Source organism: Microtus pennsylvanicus, chromosome 22, assembly GCF_037038515.1.
Source record: "Microtus pennsylvanicus isolate mMicPen1 chromosome 22, mMicPen1.hap1, whole genome shotgun sequence".
Taxonomy (NCBI): domain Eukaryota; kingdom Metazoa; phylum Chordata; class Mammalia; order Rodentia; family Cricetidae; genus Microtus; species Microtus pennsylvanicus.
Window position 1 is genome coordinate 32,220,058 of NC_134600.1, and position 20,365 is coordinate 32,240,422.

Sequence of the window (20,365 nt, forward strand, 5' to 3'; positions counted from 1 at the left end):
TCTATTATTAAGCATGCCAATCTAGATTTCAAGGGGTTGACTGACTTTCATCAACAATTTTAAGGGGAAGCTCAACAAAGTCAAGAAAACAGGGGGGAAAGAGATAAAACACCCTTTCAACCATAAACTAGTAATGATTCAGAGAGAAAGAACTCCCCAACGAGAGATGCAGACAGAGAATATGCAGAGTTCCAGATGGCCAATTTCAACTTAAAGATTTAGTAATGTCATCTTTCTCTGTCTTTCTCTCTCTTATGAAGCTTTAAGTAAGTTAATGGTTATGTGTTTGACTGTGTTCCTAAATGTCTTGAATCACATATGACCTCTGAATTATATGCATCTGGATGAAGTTGTTACTCAGCACGTATGTTATGCAGCTTCGGTAACTACAAAACACATCTGTGATAACAAACTTATGAAGGGAGAGGGCTTATCCTGGCTTATGGGTTTGGATAGATTGATCCCACTGTTTTATCTCTGAGGCAAGGCGTCATGCTGGAAGCACATGGGAAAGCGAATCCACTCACCTCTTATGCCATGCATTAAAGAAAACAAGAAGGGGCCAGATTCACACAAGCCTCTTCTAAAGGACACTCTCAGGACCTAAGGACCGCAACTTCTCCACGATTCTACCACCTGCCTTCTAACTACCCTTGGACAAAAAAAAATTATACATGGGTCTTTGGAGGACATTTAACAGCAAAACTATAGCAGCAGCTAAAGGGTAATAACTGATTGAAGAGAAAATGATGAAGCATTTGTTTTTGGGCAAGGTGATCTAGGGAGTTGAATTCCCATAAGGGGCTTGCATGCAGGCAATTTTTATATCAAATTTCAGAAGAACATGTAGATAGGGCAAACTCAAACTTCTCAGACAAGTAAAGCCAACAAGACAGAGCACTGGAAACAGGAAGGAAGCTCCCGAACACGGATACCTAAGTTCTAACGCAAAATGAGTTCAGTCAACAGGGTTGTAAAATTTTAAAAATTTAAATTTATTAGGATGTATTAGTAGCACAGTTACACAGAGTAGACTTCAGGGATTCACCAATGATGGTCACCAATATGTGCTTCTTCGTGGTTTTTAAACCCTATTTTCCATCATTCAAATTTATTCAGATAGTGGTTGAATTTCATACAGAGCTTCACAATCTGGGTCTGACAGGTCTTCCATTAGTAAAAATGAATGGAAACGTACATTTCATGAAAGGCACATAAAAATAATCTAAACTAACACGGGAGGGATTTCGGTAACCTCGAATTTCTTGACATTGCAAATAAGAAAACCATTTCCCCCAAAGTAAACCACGTGAATGCAATTCATGATTCTCCATACACTTAGGTGTGCACACATGTCAACAAGAAGACTAAGGAAACGGTAACATCTGAGGCGAGTGAGGAACCGCACGCTGGCACAGTCTATAGAAAGACTTAACGTTACAGGATGAGTCAACGAGGGGAATGAGCTGGGCAATGCTGCTCACTTTGCCAACACAAGGGCACACAGACACCCTGTAAACGATTAAAAGGAAAACGGCACTAACAAAGTTCAGTATGCAGCTCTTATGTAACAGATATGTAAGCACACACATACACACTCACTGATCTTGTTAAATACTACTATTCAATGTCTAAGTATAATTGTCCGCTTAATGTCAGAAACCACAGTATAGCTTTAAATGAATATGAATTCCAGCGAGTGGAAGGAATTTGGAAATCGAAGGGAAAAGAAGCAATTTTTGACATAAAGTGATAAAACTTGAAACTAGTGAATTACAAAGCTTGTATGCTATCAGTAATAGAGGATTTTCTGGTTAGCTTCCAAACACGGAACTATCATGTATGCTTAAATATGAGGGACTTGCCAAAGAAAATACATACATGAATGTCTCAAAATTCACACATCAAAAATTTTTACCCACAAAAATGTTTTCACCACTCACCTAAACTTTGCCATAAATAAACTATGTTTTTAAGGGTATAAAATTAATCTGGCATCACCCAAAGGCAATGCAGAAATGCCATCCGGGTACTAAGGTTCAATTGAAACAAAGTGGTGGACTAAAAGCGAAGTGTTTTAAAGTCTAAGATCCTGTATCTTCAAAATTCTGAACCTTTAGCTTCTTCAGACAAATTTAAGGTAGAATCGTAACATCATGCATCCTGTAAAGAAAATGTCAATGCACACGATGCTTGCTTAACTGATACAAAGGCAGTGTGCTAACCTTGGTAAGAACGTCCCCGTGACACACAGAACCTTTAGAGGACAGCTCGTGGTATTAAAATAGTCTGTGCAATGTTTGTACAAATAACATTTTATGAATACAAGTATACATATAATCAAGGAAAGGGCCGTGACGTTTCCTAATATTAATTATGGTACCTAAAATTCATAGGACATGAACATAAATAAAGCTGTTTGAAACTGGCAAACACAGAGCTATTCTGTCATTCAGTACAAGGTACTTAAAAGTTATGTTATTTCCAAAGCCATCACACTAGAATCGTAAGTTGCCACTCTTACAACCTAAACATAATATGGGAAATCAAAAGATATAAATACATCTTACATTTGCATATTTACACTTACACAGAAGTCATCGGTTACACTAGAGCCCAGCTTCAACATCACACCTCCCTCTGACATTGCAAGAATCCTCTTTCCCCTTTGAGAAAGGTCCTAGTCCTTCCAGATAAAGACACAAAACAGAACAACTTTGGTCATGTCCAGGATGCATTTGCAGTACACTACATTCTGTGTGGCTGGGAGACTCTAGTCTAGAGAGATCCATATAGAAGTACTCATTTGGTTTGAAAATGCTTGTTACTACCAACTGCGAAACTTAGAAGAGACCGCAATCTTTCAGGTTGTTTTTTATGATGACGTCGGTGACAGCGTCAAACACAAACTGCACGTTCTTGGTATCCGTGGCACAGGTGAAGTGGGTGTAGATTTCCTTTGTGTCCTTTCGTTTATTGAGGTCTTCAAACTGACACTGGATATACGCAGCTGCCTCTTCATAGGTGTTTGATCCTGAGATGGAGAAAAAGAAGTACGCAAAAAGTTGGAGTGGTATAGGGTTAAGTAAAACACGCCTTTAAACACAGGCCACTTTTCTGCATGTAAGCTATAGGGACTCCATAACTCCACTTAACCCTCTAGAACAAAATGATTTCTTTTTCCAGTTGAAAAACACCTGGGTAAACGCCTCTTCACAACTCATCTTTAACCTTAAGAACTCCTTTCCATGGTAGTCTATGTTTGCTCCGTTTCTGCTTAAGTTTCCAAGAGCCAGACCCCTTTCTATCACTGTCTGTCATCTACATCCCCACGCTGGAGAATTCAAGCCACCGAACCCTAATGGTGGCTTAGTATTATTGAGATAACCCAGCGGTGAATCAGCAATGCCAGCTGAATTCGTTTCACTCCCCCTTCATATTTTCTCATTAGTCATCTTTTTGTCATCATTTTTATTCAAAATCGATATCATGTCTCTAATATGGTAAATGTTATGAAGTTACCAAAAAAGAAAAAAAATGATGTCCTGCTCCTGCTTTTAGGTGAGGGGCTTGAGTCTGGCTCGGAGCAAGAACAATTTAGAAAGGGCCTGGCAGAATCAGGGGATAAGCACACACATCCTCTGACCCAGAAATTCCAGTTGTTAGGTATAGGTTCAGTAGAGCTTTGTTATGGTCAAAGAAAGTTCACAAATAATGCCAGCACAACACGGCCTTCTACTGGAGGAAATAGGACCTGCAGAGAGCAATTTGGGCTGACAACATAATTTTGCCCAGTTAAGAATAAATACGACTATGAAAGGATAGTTTGCAAAAGGAATATAGGGCTGCAGACAGACTTTGGTGAAATGGCAGCTCTCAGTGATAGGAGAGGAAGTGCATTGCAAGGCAGCAGAGGCAGGACACACCCAAGGTGCTGGCACGGCCACCTAGGCTTTATCCATACAAAGCCATAGCCACAAGATTCTGATGCTATGCCAGAAACAACTGAGCCATTCGCAGAGCAAGTAAGTAGTGCAGATTTGAAATTATAATCTTAGCCTTTGGGATATCAAATAATTATGCGATGTTCAGTGTTTATCAAAGACAACTTCCTTTCTGCATCCAACGATACTCTAATTAAAAGCAGCTTGACTGGGGCAGATCTGCAGACATTGCATGATGCATTGAGGTCTGAAGTTGGACTCCGTGGCTGCACCGAGCTCTTGTTCTTGTCAGAACGGGGTTGGCCAAGTAGGAACACCAATGGGCTACCCAATGTCAGCTGTGTGAAGACACTCACTCAACACTCACTAGCAACCCACCCACTGTAATGCTAACTCAGATTTTAGTTAGACTTTAAGAAGTTCTTGAGAATGTTTTTGTTCTTTCAAATAGACTGAGGCAAAGGTTAAAATATTTATATTTAGAGTTCATACAAACTAACGGCAGTTTTGTTTTTTGAAGGGAAAGGGCCCCTCACTTAAATATATATAATACATATTTAATTATGTCATATTAATATATATATGAAATATATATATACATACACATATATGAAAACTGATTTACTTTGCTTGAACAGCAGGAGTGGGTAGGTATTTCTCTTCTCGGCACTCAAGTTTTGTTTTGGAAACAGGTTCTCAGATACCCTGGCCTGTCTTTGGACTTACTATGTAGCCCAAGATGGCCTTGAAGTACCGATCTTCCTGCTTCACCTGGGGCTTACAAGTGTGAACACCAGACTCATGTTCAATAGCAGCTCGGGATGTGCTCCATGGAACTAAACCAAATTTCAACCAACGCTTTATCCCAATTCCTGACTTTGCAGATGAGGCACTGGAACCTGGAAAAGGCATCTGCCTTGTTCAAGATTGTGGATTTAATTCTGTAAAGGCTGGGTTTTTCCTTCAAATCTGCTGTACTCTAGGAGCTCATTGGCCGGAGCATCAACATTGGGACGAGCTGCCCTACTGGCTCCTCTTCCCTGGTCTGCTCAAGTCATGCTCTGTCCATTAGGCTGAGTGACTGCTATTGTTTGTCATGGGCTTATTAGCATGTGTGGGTGTTTGCCACGAGATAGCGAACAGAGACAGATCTTATCTTTGCTCATCCAGTCTGTCATTAGCTTATTGCATGAGCAAGTCAGTTTTTAAATTCATTAAAGACATGGGATCACCTTAGGAAATTACCAGAAAGATTTTCCAGAAAATGGACAAGAGAAAACTCATCCGCATCTTCAAGACGTATTTGTGTTCGGTTTGGAAAATACTATGTCCTCCAGAGCAAGAATTAGTAAGCCAATAAATTCAAGCCAACAACTGAAAATCATGCTTTCGGGGAAGTTTCGCTTAGATACCCATGATTTGCTAAGTTAATCTAAGAGTCCAATACCTGCATATTCCGGGTAGCAGATTGTGAGGGGGCTCTTCTTGATTTTTTCTTCAAAGAGGTCCTTCTTGTTTAGGAAGAGGATAATGGATGTGTCTGTAAACCACTTGTTGTTACATATACTGTCAAACAACTTCATGCTTTCATGCATTCGATTCTGGATCATAAAAAAATCATTTTCATGAGCAGCGAAGGCTTTCAGGAAGATTGTTTTTATTTAATTAACATTTTTCCTTTAGTTTTCATACTGACCATAGTTCCCGTCCCTCTTCTCTTGTTTCCCCCTCCCCTACACTCCAACTAGCCCCCTCTCCATCTAAGAAAGGGCCAGCCTCTGATATGACCTTGACCCCCCCTGGCTCCTACAATCCCTCCTCCCTTTCCGCAGTAGGGCTCCAGAGTTCGGCCCAGCATTATTTGTCATAGCCAGAACGTGGAAACAATCTAGATGCCCCTCTATTGAAGAACAGATAAGGAAAATGTGATACATTACACAATGGAGTATTACTTAGTGGTGAACATCAATGACCTCATGAAATTTGCAGGCAAGTGTATGGAATTAGAAAAAAAAATCATTCTGAGTGAGGTAACCCAGACTCAGAAAGACAAACATGGTGTGTGCTCACTCATAAGTACATATTAGGAGTAAGGTATAGGATAACCAGCCTATAACCCACAGCCCCAGAGAGGCTAGATAACATGAGAGGTTAGCTACAGGTTGCATGGATTTCACTGGGAAGCAGAAATAGAAGAGACCTCCTAGGTAATCGGGGGTGGGAGGGCAGGGGATGGGAACTTGAGGAAGCAGGTTATGCAGGCTGGGTGTGAGGTGGATTGGGGGCTGGAAGAGGGGGAGAGTAATGAAAGAGACATCTTGATAGCGCAGGGCATTTCGGGGTTAGGGAGAAACCTGGTGCCAGGGAGGCTCCAAGGAATCCACAAGGACCCAGCTAAGACCACTAGCAATAGTGGAGAGGGTGCCTGAACTGGCCTTCTCCTGTAATCAGATTGGTGACTGTCCTAATTGTAACCATAGAGCCATCACTCAGTAACCAATGGAAGCAGATGCAGAGATGCACAGTCAAGCACTGGGGAACTGTTTTAAAAAGAACAAACATTGCACCAGACCAGATCTTTGCAGCTGAAAACCATTCAACACCCCGAAGGACATCCCAGTTGTTATCTCATCTCCAATTTTGTCTTAACCTGCTCTGTCTGAGTCACTTGGGCTGATTTCAAACTCAAGCAAAGAAAGCCTTAGCCGGTTTATTCCCTGTGCTGAGACAGAGGCTGGCCCTGAGTGAAAGCTATTACCTCCTCATGGGAAACGAACCTCTCTTCTTTCCTACAAGTAACAACAATTTTCTAGAAGCCAGCAGGAGACCCTGCACAGCTAGGCCTGAGACAATGATCATGAAGACCAGGGTTTGACCCAGACAGTGGAATGATGCATACCCCTCCCCCTTGACTTCCGACTTCTTCTTCCTTATTTAGAATCCAAGAGCTTTTCTCACTATCCAACTAGCAGCATCTAGGATGCTGAGACCCTGTTCTTCCCATAAGGCTGTACTGAAGGAATATCTTCCACTTCTTCCTAGCCAGTTACCTTCTAATTAGACTACTGAGGTGAGCGGAGGCCAGGTCTACCTGACTGAGACCTCTATCCAGTCAGGTCTCCCAACCAAGAACTCATAAGCATTCCATAGCAATACATTTTTGTAGTCATCTCTACACAAGCACAACTTGGATTGTAGATAAGCTGACTGTCTCGGTATCACCTCATCACCGCTGGCTCCGTGCCCACTGTGTAATGTCTTGTGCCTGAGGTCCTGCTGCTGTAGCATGTTGTAACCAAGGGGTGTTCATGTCTGAACCCTTCAAAGAAATGTCACTGTCGTGCAGATCACCTAGGCTGACGACGCTTTGGAGAGTAATTATTAAATTGAGCAAACTGAAATCCAAGTAGGTCAGCACTGTGGATATGAGCAAAGACGACTTCCAGTTTTGTTGGCTACCCTTTGAGGGACTGAGTTCCAAGAGGACACTGCCGTATTTTACAGCGTAGGAATGAAAGAAATGTATACGTGACGCTGTATTTTCCCTTCTGGCCAACAGCTGATTGTACTTGATGTAGAAAAACCTGAAATCTTCCCCCTTGAAATTTTCTTTGTACTTAAGGGCCAGAACTTTAAATCTGGATCCAAAAATGCTTCCCCCGGGAGAACAATGCATTTGTAAAACGCTATTTGAAAATTATTTTTCTATACATAATTAAGGGTAGCGTATATCAAAACAACAAGCTATCAGAGTAACTTGTGAGAAAGTGTGAGCCTGAAGCGGATGCAGGAAATGCACAGGTGTGTGTGTGTATGGGCACCTACGCCTCCCAGCATCTCTACCCTCCAGGCTGCAGCAGAGAAGCCACGGCGAACAGCCTGAACTTTCAAACACTTCCTTTGTAAGCCAGGATTTCTCGGAAATGTTCTTGGCAACATCTGCCGCTGCCGGCGTTTCATGTTGCACCCCAGAAGTGCTTCTACTTGCCATTTCTTCATCCTCAGCGAGAACCAGGTCGTAGTCACTCAGGGCCACACAGAAGATGATGGCGGTCACGCCCTCAAAGCAGTGGATCCACTTCTTCCGTTCTGACCTCTGTCCCCCCACGTCGAACATTCTGTAAGAGGAAGATTTATGACTTGACACCGCATGCAATGTTCAAAAGCCCCGACAAGTTCTGCAACGCCAACAGAAATGCTCCGCATAGCTTGGGGATTGTGGGACGGGAAGAAAGGGACAGAGTGGGAGGGGAAAAATGTTACCAATTTGTTTTCTCAAAGGCCCAGGGTGGGGGGTTAAGTTATTTTTTTAAAATAAATTCTTTGATTGCAGCAAGAGTAACTCTAAACCAAATGAAAAATATTCTTAACAACCAACACATATGGGCCCTTGATGTGTCTCAGAAGCCTGAGTTCAATCCTTCGGTCCCTTCTACAGGCACTCTGTGGCATGTGTGTATGTGTGAGTTCTTGTGCACACACACACAAGTGATGAAAAATTAAAATTCATTTTTTTAAAAGCACAGACATCCATGAACAATCATGAAAGCACTTAGGATATCAAACCAGCAACAGATTAAAGGACCTCACTGCTTGTAAACACTGGCAGTCACAAAAAGCAATGGAGAAAGCCAGAGACCAAAGGAAACACACTCGACTTGCCAGTTCCAAGCAATAGAGCCACGGGACAGGGCTCCCTGTTCATACTGAGAAATGAGTTCGGGCAGGATGTTGGAACGTCAGGGAAACCATCTCAGTAAGAAGAGGGTTATGAGACAAAGTAATTTTAGAAAATGACCAAGAGGTTTGTCTAAATTATAGACTAAAACGAGAGAGGCGGGGGGGGGGGAAGAGGTGACGGGCCAATAAAATAAGAATTCCTCAATAATTATATAATATATAACCATGGACAACGGGAGGTTAGTGTGCATGGTTCTGGCACAATCAAACAATATAATGCCAATGACCTTTTCTTCCTGTTCCTGGCAAGGATACGAAGTTAAGCCAAAGTTTAAATTTGCATAGACTACATTATACTGCCTAGAAATAGCCACTTATATAACGGAAACACTGCGTAAACAGGCACATTTTAAAGGCCCCATTTATCTCAATGGCGCACTAATTAAAGCCACTCCTGGTTAATTCCCCACAGAGGAGCGGTGGCCTAAAACCAAATCTGGATCCGTCCACTAGTGCCGTCACTTTTGGCGTCTTGATGGAGCTGGATGTTAACCTGCTCGTGAATGTTTGCTATAGCAGAACGATCCTACCACAGCAGACATCAGAGCAGACAGGCTGAAAGGAGAACAGAGGGCAGAGGGGTAAGATGCAACCCAGTGTAAAGGAGAACAAAGGGAGAACCGACTTAATTCCATTAACATTAATACAAGAATACAATTTGTAAACAATTTTACCATAAGCTTAGAGAGCTTTTTTCACACAGCACGCCTCGCCCATCCATCTGGAACAACCCATTCCTTCCTCCACTTTCTCTGTCTGCTCTGCTCACTCCGTGACTCAGTCACCTACTAGTGCTTCTGTGTTACTGATGTGGTCGGCGTCTAGAGATGCCTGACTTTAAGCAAAGCAGACTCTCCTTAATGGGGTAGCCAGGCTCCCTGCACTCAGCCAGGAGGGCTAGAACCAAAGCTAGGGTTTCTCAGACAAGAGCTAAAATATCCTCATGATGCCTCCACAGCTTTTAGTTGAGCCTGACAGTCTGCTCTGCAAACTCAGGTCTGCCCGTGCCTTCGAACAACTTAATCATTCCTGCTCTCTGGAGAATACTGAGTGGTACAAAAGGAAGTACCAATAAAGGGGGATACAGTAACAAAGATCTACAGGTGTGAAAACGAAAAGGGGCTTGGGACTGGATACATGAGTAGCATCTTGAAGTGTCCTGAATTACTTCACAGAAAAAGAAACAACCAGATTTTCTTGAAATATAGACAACAAAGTTAATTTTATCTCAAATTCAGATGAAAGCAAAACCCCCGGAGTTTCTACAGTCTTAGAGAGTGCATAGACTATGAGGAATAGCATGCACATACCAAACTGCTTAGAAACAGTTTTAATGAGTTCTCAGAGGAAAGGGGAAATGCCCACTGTGGAGAAGGTGATGCTGTAACAGACGGGCAGACGTGGCTGCTTAGCTTCTCTGCACCAGTCTGTATGTAGTGGACTTCCCTTCTTACGGGAACACAACAGCAGAAAAGCAAACTTGAGGAATGAACTCCAGGCCAGAAGGGAGTCCTCCTCCCCCACACAGGAAAGAGCGACATATGACCGCACAGTTGGCAGAGGTATAAGCCAAGGTGTGCCATGAATTGCCAGCAGCTACCAGACACTAAAATCAGGACAAGAATATTCTTCCCTGGAGCCTTGAGAGGGAGCACAGTCTCCCAACACACTGATTTCAGTTCTAACCTGAAGAAAAGGAGGAGGAGGATGTTTACTTGTTCATGAACCCATTTTTGGGCAATTTGCATGGCAACCCTCGGGAGTGAAAATATTATTTGCAAAGAATATTCTTTACTCGTAAGCTCTATTTTCTGCCTTAGCAATTACCATCTCCTAAAAATTAAATATCTGCTTATTTATCTGCCTTTTTCCTTAAACAGTTTAAAAGCAAAGACTGTCTCTCTTTGCTTGTTTATGTCCCCAACATTTGATACACAAAGAACTTACTACTAAATAAATCAACCATGCCTACTGAAGACTTTTCAACATTTTCAAGAAATAATAGACTAACGTTGTGTTTAAGATTTGGAAATACTTTCTATATCAGGGGAATGTTAAAACCAAAGAGATTTCATTATAATGTGACAGTCAGATCATTTGAGTAGAGAAGAAACCTCCCCGATTTATTTAACTTGTGAATTATAAATGAATGATGCTCCTTCATATATTGGTCATAAAATGGAAAATTCATTCTACACTAGTGGTTCCCAAGTAGCATCAATCAGAAACAACAGTCGGGAGATGCTGAAGTCACTGGTCAGAGACTGTGATTTGCGAAAGAACCTGAAATCCAAGGAGCAACAATAGTTGTAACCAGATTTTGTTTAAATTTATAACTATTTAAAGAGCTAAATGAAGATAATAACCAGATTAATTATTTTTACTACTCTTTTCAGATTCCATATAAATCACAGAGTACTCAGAAATGTCATAATTATTTATTCATAAAATGTTATTAATATAATTCTTTGATATATTGTTTCTCAAATTCTGAGTATCTATTTAGACAATAAAAATTTCTCATAAAATCTGTTCTCCTTTATATGAAAAGGCTGTTAACAACTAGAGAATCAGGTTGAATTTCTTAGGCATTTTTGTGATGTGAAGTCGAAGGAAATGTTTCCTGAGATGCACTATCTTAGCCTTTGAAAACATCTAGGACCAAGTTGGCCAGGACTGACCAGTACAGAACCATCTAACTCTATATGACTATCAAGCTGTCCCTCAAGGGTCCTCACCCCTGGAGTAAAAATGATTTTCTGAGAGGATCACAGTGACAGCCAACCTCATCAAATCCTAGGGTCTATTTGATGTTGAAATGACCACTTTGACAAAGCTTGGAAACGTATGCTCTGGTAGCAAACACGTAAGACTATCCTGAACAAAGTTAAAGTGATTTCATACGGCCAGACTGTCTTATGACTGAAATAATACATGCGCCACCATCACCTGTCACATTGGTGGAAGTTTATCTTTACATAATTATTTTCAAAAGAAAAACAGACTCATTTTGTTATTGCAGTCCTGATTAAAGGCAACATGCTAATATCCGAGCATCTCAGTGGGCTTTACCAAGCTACTTAGTGGAGTAATCACTGTCCAAATTCCTTCTGTTTTAACTGAAATGCTTTCCAATTCCTCCTTAGACCACACGACTTCACGATCAGCCATTTCCTCACCAAAACACGTTTTTTTAGTCCATGGTCACTAAAACTTGAAAAACTTGCGGATGTGGCAGGGCACCCTTTTAAATCCAGAACTCCAAAAGGCAGAGATTCAGGTGGATCACTATGAATCTGAGACTAGCCACAGTGAGCTCTAGCCAGCCAGGGCTACAAACTAAGACCCTGTCTCTAAATAAAGCAGAAAAAAAAAAAACAAAAAATGAACAAACAAAATTTTTGAAAAATCAGACTTGAAGATGTTTTATAGTTAGGCCAATATGTTTTAAGTCTTCAAACAATAAACATTTTAAGATTAAATATCATTGCATAGTTTTAACACAAATGGATATGTCTGTTGTGGCAGTCCCCTCTGTGTGTCGTGATTATAATTAGTGAATAAAGAAACTGCCTTGGCCTGTTGATAGGGCAGAACTTAGGCAGGCTGGGAAAGCTGGACTGAATGCTGGGAGAAGGAAGGCGAAGAGAGAGATGCAATGGAGTTGCCGCCACCGGATATAGACCTGCTGAAACTTTGTTGGTAAGCCACAACCTTGTGGTGATATACAGATGAATAGAAATGGGTTAAATTAAGATATAAGAGTTAGCCAATAAGAAGTTAGAGCTAATGGGCCAAAAAGTGATTTAATTAATACAATTTCTGTATTGTTATATCAGATGTAAGCTAGCTGGGCGGCTGGGAACCAACAAGCAGACCCTCTGCAACGTATGTCCCCAGAGCAGACATTGCATATGGCTACTTAATAACCTACAAATTTATCAGGAGGTTACATGGCAAGAGATTCAGTAGAAAAGAAAAATATACCCACTATGAGGTGCAAAAAAAAAAAGGAAGTGGAAACAATAAGAGTGAATTCAAAATCATTCCTACTAAATAAAATTTGTATTGAAGATAAACAGTCTACACCTTCCCTTAAGACAGCAGGGAAATGGCCACTCTTTCGAGGTAGAGGACATTATAAGAAATTAGAAATGAACTGGGAATTCCTGATAACACAGTGAAATTGACATCAGCAGGTAGGCTTCACTTAAAGCACACACACACACACACACACACACACACACACACGCACGCACGCACGCACGCGGGGGGGGAGAGAGAGAGAGAGAGAGAGAGAGAGAGAGAGAGAGAGAGAGAGAGAGAGAGAGAGAAGCAAGCTGAGATGCTCCAACTTCCCAGCGTGGAGCACTGAGCCTTCATTAGGAAGTGAACTGACAATGGTTTGTTTTGCTAACAAATCTCCAACTGACAATCTCCTTGACAAAATTTCTTTAAAAAAAAAAATCTGTTCCTTTGTCCTTATCATTTGAGAGAGCTGAAGCTACCTGAAGCAGTCTAACCCATGATTCATAGTAAATCTTTCTTTTGAATGACAATCTTGAACCAGAGCATTTTACAGGCAAAGCAAAACAAAACAGAAGATAATTTCAATGACAACATAAACTAGTCCATTTCAAGCTGATGTGGACAAGGGCTGTTGAACAGATGATGCAGCAGTTGCTGCTAGCTTTGCCTTTTGTTCCTTTGTGCCTTCAACTTTTCAGATACTGTGACGATGGTGTAGAAGAAAAGCTAAGGGTGTGTGTGTGTGTGTGTGTATACATACATACAAACATATATATGTATATATAGTCTTTTTAAAACAATCTTATTTTCCATACCAATTCCAGTTCTCTCACCCCTCCCCCTTCCACTCCTTAGGCAGGCTGAAGCCTGCATAGAGAGTCAACAAAGTCTGTCACATCACTTGCGGAAGGACCAAGGCCCTCCCTCCTGTACCTAGGCTGAACAAGGTATCCCTCCATAGGGATGAGCTTTAAAGAGCCAGTTCATACACATGGGATAAATACTGGTTCCAATGCTAGTGGCCCCACAAATTTCCCAAGCCACACAACTGCCATGCACATTCAAAGGGCCTAGTTGGGTCCTATGCAGGTTCCCCAGATGTCAATACACAGTCAGTAAGTTCCCAGTAGCTCAGGACAGCTGTTTCTGTGGGTTTCCCTATCATGGTCTTGGCCCCATTGCTCATAATATTATTCTTCCCTATGTCTGGACACCGGGAGTCCATACCAGTGCTTACGTGTGGATCTCTGCATCTGTTTCCATCAGTTGTTACTAGATGAAGGTTCTATGATGACAATTAGTCATCAATCTCATTACAAGGGAAGGGCACTTAAGGTACCCTCCCCACTATTGCTTAGATTGTTAGTGGAGGTCATCCTTGGGAATTCTTGGGAATTTTCCTAGTGCCACATGTCTCCTCACTAGCCCCATTATGGCTCTCTATATCAAGATGTCTCTTTCCTTGTACCCCCTCTCTGTTCTTCACTCACCCACTTGACCTAGCTGATCCCTCATATTCTCCCCCCTGGCTCCCCTTATCCTCTCCCCACTCCTCTACCAGCCTCCCTACTCCCCCCATGCTGCCAATTTTCTAAAGAGGTCTTTTCTATTTCCCCTTCCCAGGAGGGGGAATCTTGTGGGATAATGCTCTTGTACACTGTAAATATTTGTCACTCATATTGGTTTAATAAAATGCTGATTGGCCATTAGCTAGGCAGGAAGCATAGGTAGGGTGACAAGATTAGGTGAATTCTCAGAAGAGGAAAGGCAGAGAGTCAGTCACCAGCCAGATGCAGAGGAAGATGAGAATGCCACACTGAGAAAAGGTAGCAAGCCATGTGGGCTAAACATAGACAAGAATTATGGGTTAAAGTTGTAAGAGATAACTCATAAAAAGCCTGAGCTAACAGGCCAAATATTTTATTATTAATATAATCCTGTGTGTTTCTTGGTGACTGAATGGCTGTGGAACTAGGCAGAACAAAAACGTCTGCCTACACAGGGATCCAAGTATGTCTTTCTGGAGTTCTCCTTGCTTCCTTTATTCTCTAGGGTTGTGGACTGTAGGATGGTTATTCTTTACATTATGTCTAATATCCATATTATGTATGTATGAGTGAGTACATACCATGGTTGTCATTTTGGGTCTGGGTTACCTCACTTGGATTTTTTTTCTAGTTCCATCCATTTGCCTGCAAATTTAAAGATGCTATTTTTTAAACCACAGAGTAGTACTCCATTGTGCAACTTTACTACATTAACTTTATCCATTCTTTGGTTGAGGAGCATCCAGGCTGTTTCCAGGTTCTGGCTATATATGAATGATGCTTCTATGAACATAGTTGAACAAATGTTCTTGTAGTATGAATGTGAATCCTTTGGGTATATGCCCAAGAGTAGTATTGCTGTGTCTTGAGATAGATTGATTCCCATTTTTTTGAGAAACCATTGTACTGATTTCCAAAGTAGTTGTACAAGCTTGCACTTCCATCAGCAATAAAGGAGTGTTTCCCTTACTCCAAATCCTCTCTAGCATAATCTTTCATTAGTGTTTTTAATCTTAGTCATTCTGACAGCTGTAAGATGGTATCTTAGAGTTGTTTTGATGATGCTGAGAATGTTGAGTAGTTCTTTAAGTACCTTTTAGCCATTTGAGATTTTTTTTTGTTTAGAATTCTCTATTTAGATATGTACTCCAGTTTTAAATTGGATTATTTGATATTTTGATGTGTAGCTTCTTGAGTTCTTTGTATATTTTGAAGATCAGCCCTCTGTCAGGTGTGTGGTTGAAGATTTTTTTCCCCATCTGTAGGTTGCCGTTTTGTCTTGTTGACTGTGTCCTTTGCCTTACAGAAGCTTCTCACTTTCAGGAGGTCCTATTTTTTAATTGTTGATCTGAATGTCTGTGCTACTTGTGTTATATTCAGGAAGTGGTCTCCTGTGCCAATGCATTGAAGGATATATCCCACTCTCTTTACCATTAGTTTCAATGTGGGTGGATTTATAATGAGGTCTTTGATCCATTTGGACTTGAGTTTTGTGTAAGGGGTAAGATATGAACCTATCTGCATTCTTCTACATGCAGATATTCAGTTATGCCAGCACCATTTGTTGAAGATGCTTTCTTTTTTTCCATTGTATAATTTTAGTTTCTTTGTCAGAAATCAGATGTTCATAGGTATGTGGATTCTTTGGGTCTTTGATTTGATTCCATTGGTTCACCTGTCTGTTTTTTGCACCAATACCAAGCTATTTTCACTCCAATAGTTCTACAGTAGAGTTTGAAGCCACAAACCACATAAAATATCTTGTTGTAACTCTAAACAAACAAATTAAAGACCTGTATGATAAGAACTTTTAAGTATTTAAATAAAATATTGAATACGATATCAGAAAATGAAAAGATCTCCCACTCTCTTGGATAGGAAGTATTAACATAGTAAAAATGGCAATCTTATGAAAAGCAGTACAATGCAATTCCCATCAAAATCACAGCAAAATTCTTCACAGATCTTGAAAGAACAATACTTTACTTCATATGGAAAAATAGAAAACCCGGGATAGTAAAAACAACCCTGTATAATAAATCGTATATATATATATTAATCATACACAGTTTGAATTTATATAAAGCAAACATAAAGCTCTAAAAATAACCTGGAAAAGAAAATGTGTAATGCAAAACATAGGGTATGAATATTATGACAGTTTTCATAAGGAGGACTTATCATAAATTTCATTTCCAATAACTTCCGTAGTGACAAATGGGGTCTGCTCAGTCTGAGTCATGGGATCTGTAGCGTCTTGTGGGAACATGAAGGCACCTGCGTGGACTTACACATGAATATAGCTGCAGTGTCCCCAGACCTATCTTACTCACACTGGTTTAAGGAAACCAAAGGAAACCCCCGCCTGCTGAACCAAGGAAAATGATACAAAACCCACGCAACACATTTAATTTCAGCCTTGTATCCTTTCTCTGGGGCTACTAATTAGCTGTTATGTATATGGTCTAGGGAACGTGGTATTTAATATAGTCTGAGTAATCTACCATCAGGTTTATGTGACAGGGGGGCCCAGCAAGCTGTCCAAAGCTTTACATCAGGATCCTTGCCTCTGGACAGAGAACTGACACTTAGGGGATGTGCCAGTTTAAATGAAATTAATCATAACGCATGCGGTATTGAAAAACAATTTCCTCCAAGTTCCTGTATAGTGCTTCAAAATAGAGAAACATGATATCAAGGAGGGAAGATTAATTATGAAAATTATAAACAAGTATATAATTATTTTAAACATCAAGTAACAGCACAGTGGTCTTAGATTTCTATGAAAACACAGGCAGTTTGTTTCAGTAAAAGGTTCTGTAGCCAAGTTATTGTTTTCAGACATACATATTTATGTAAAATAAGTAGCCTTGTTTTCCTTGCTTCCGTCGTCATTACTTAAATGAGTAAGGTAGACAGAATGAGGAGCATCAGGGTACACGTTCAGCAGTTCTGACTGGGAAGGCATTGGTTTAGCAAGTCCAGCAATACAGCAAAGAAATGGGGGACAAAAAATAAACATAAAACTCCAGCAGCAGGTATTGACAAGGGAACCCTGGATGAAAGAAACTACCAAGGAGACTTTAGGGCTGGAGGTGGACTGGCAAATTAAAATTTGGGTTTGGCTGGGATTCAATCCCTGTCTTTCTCATGTTTTTGAAAAGTATTAATTATTAGAAGAAGAGAGATACAGTTTTATGAATGTCTATATGATTACTCATTGCCTTCCTCTGAAACTGGCTCATTCCAAGGAAGGAGATGGAAGGAACATTCCCCATACCCTTTCATTCCTAATGCTCGTTATGTACCATTATTCACATGCAGTAGGTTCACACTGGACACACTTGAAACAAACATTGCCCCCCCACCAGACTTCAAATATTAGTTTGCTTCATGAAATTTTTCAAGAAAAAATTAAAAGGCACCTTTGTGTGGTGATATTTTGTTTCTGATCTAACAAATAAAGCTTGCCTGAAGATCAGAGTGAGGAGGGAGCCACCAGTTAGCCATAGAGGCCAGGCAGTGGTGGCAAACGCCTTTAATCACAGCACTCTGGAGGCAGAGGCAGATGGATCTCTATGAGTTCAAGGTGGCCCTGGGCTACACAAGGTTGAAACATTTTAAAAGAGAAATGGAGCCAGGTGGTGATGGCTCACACCTTTAATCCCAGCACTAGGAAGGTAGAGAAGGGAAGGGATATCACTTGCTGGAGTGGGGAATGTAAGGTGGGAGGAGACAGGAGCTCAGTGCACTCAGTCTAAGAAATCAGTTTGAGGATTTCATGGAGACAGGATCTTGCCCACCATGGGTCTAGATTTGGTAAAGGTCTCTCTAGTATCTGGCTCCTTTCCTTCTCTGATCTTTCAGTATGGATCCCCTAATATCTGATTCAAAAGTTTTAAGTAATAAGACAAATTAGAATTCACACAACACCTTTCTTGAAACAGTTTTCTAAGTAAGCACATATTCTACAACTAAAGCTTCCCATTTTACCTAAAGACACACAGTGATGCCCTCGTTAGACATATGCTTATATATTAAAGACACATCTTCTGTTGAGTCAAAACAGCCAGACACTATTATGGTTTGGGTACCAGAAAAATAGCACTCAAAGGGCACTTGTCCGGTTATTTTTCCTTAAATAAAAGTTAAAATATTCTTCTGAAAATGTTGTTCTCGCTCATTTCCATACAATTATCTTGTCTAATCTTCTGAAAAAAAAATTCCCAACAGTAAGCATGTCATAAACATTTATTACTTTGCCTTTTGTTTCTAAAGCAATGCATTTTATCACCGTGCTTATGGACAATATCTTTGAAAGTTACTCACTTAAAATGAAGATCTTTAAAAGTAAAATGGGTCTCCACAATTCCCGTTGTTTTCACCCTGGTTCTCAGGACGTCCTGCTGAGTTGGGATATAATTTGGCTGTGCTATTCTGTCCAAGTCATTCAAGTAACTGAAAACAAATAACAACCACATTGTCAAGAGGGACTAGAGCCAAATAAGAGTGCTCAAAACCAAAACTACAGCATAGTTTAGTTATACGGTGCCCTGAAGTCTTCAAGGGTCTTTATGATCAATAAAACAACCAGTTTAAGCCTCTATGTCACATAGTCACTCACAAATCTTTTAGTACCTGTTCAAATTTGTTTTCTGGTTATAGAAATTCAAAGGAAGGTGGCTTAAAAATGCCTAAACTGAAAACCATTATGAGCTGTTTCTTAAAACTCTAACTTATACTTTTTGTATAATGCCATGCTTGGGTCTATACTTTGGCCTCCGCTGAAGACCTCACAGGTCTTAATTGTGGAGGCGGTGGTAAGCAAGCTCAGCAAACACTGGGTGGGATGTTCCTTCCTCCTAGCCCTCTATTTCACTGTTCTGTTCTCTGATTCAACAGCTCTACAAACATCGAGTCCCCCAAAACAACATAGGCTCTTGTCAGTGGCCTTAGTTGTCCATCACAATTAAAGAATAAGACACTACTGTTAAAGGTGCCACACACTCCAGCTTAAGATATAGAAAAAGCAAGGTAGAACAATTTCTTCCCTGAAAACAAGTGTCCCAAAGGTGCTATGCAGCTGCTGAGGGAGAGAAGACACCACAGGGCTGGTGAACCCTATGATTCAAACATCCAAGCTGCCAAGCAAGACGTTCCCATCTTTCAACAGTGGCACCACTCTCTGCCGTCTGATTTTATTTCAGACCTGCGCCACAGCTGAGAATCCCACTAACAACCTTTGTCTGGGGAAGTCGTAGGCCCAACTACAGTTACTAAATTGATATGACATAAAGCTACTTTCTAAATATCTATGTTTATGCTCACAGACAGAAGCTACTCTCAGTCTTAACCAGAGAAGCCTCTTTCTACAGTAATTGATGGTGAACATTGAGACCCGACGATGTCTAAGAGGAAGAGAGGAAAAGATGTCTGAGGTCTCCAACCTAAACAAGACATTGACACCACCCTCTCTAAGGCACGGAGAACTTAGGAAGTGGAGGAGGGTGTATAAGAGCCAGACCAGTCCTCTGAGAAAAGCAGAGTGAGTTTTTGAAATTTCAGTGACATTCCTGGAGATAAAGTGGAGAAAACCCTGTTCTATACAGTTCTAATTAGAGATTAAACATGAAAGATGCTTTTCGGAAACATGGGTAATAGCAGCATTGCTACCACAAACACACACACACACACACACACACACACACACGACAGGGAAAGCATTCAAATATTGTCACTCAGCAGGAACCATGAGTATAAGAACGTGCCAGGCAGTTCTCCAGAACAAATGACCTGGAGATAGAGTTGCTAGCACAAGATGATTCACTAAAGTTGAGTTTTGAGTTTAAGCTGTGGCTACTTACTATGCTGCAGAGTCATTCAGCTGGTACTCCCGGGATCTGTTGAAGCAGGCTTGCACACCGCTGTCTTTCCACAATCTCTTTATGACTCCGGCAAGCTCTGCCGTCATGAAGCCTTCTTCTGCAGCCCCAGCAAGCACGAAGAGTTGGCGAGCGTCATCCTGCACATTCGACGGAACCAGAGGTGTTAGAGTTAAAAGATCCAGATGGAGAGATGAGCAAGAAGAAAAATGCAATTGTGAGT

The 20,365-nt window shown here is 40.9% G+C and overlaps 1 protein-coding gene across 1 annotated transcript in view; it reads right to left on the minus strand.

The window, feature by feature from the left end:
- Window positions 1–971: 971 nt before the first annotated feature.
- Gnai1 (G protein subunit alpha i1) overlaps window positions 972–20,365 on the minus strand; it is an 83,087-nt gene continuing 63,693 nt past the window's right edge. The window contains exons 4-8 of the mRNA XM_075955982.1: window positions 20,125–20,282; window positions 18,590–18,718; window positions 7,933–8,062; window positions 5,392–5,545; window positions 972–3,034 (exon numbers count right to left, since the gene is read on the minus strand). Of these exons, the coding sequence (XP_075812097.1) occupies window positions 2,844–3,034; window positions 5,392–5,545; window positions 7,933–8,062; window positions 18,590–18,718; window positions 20,125–20,282 (762 nt within the window). The 3' untranslated portion in view covers window positions 972–2,843. The remainder of the gene's footprint in view (window positions 3,035–5,391; window positions 5,546–7,932; window positions 8,063–18,589; window positions 18,719–20,124; window positions 20,283–20,365) is intronic.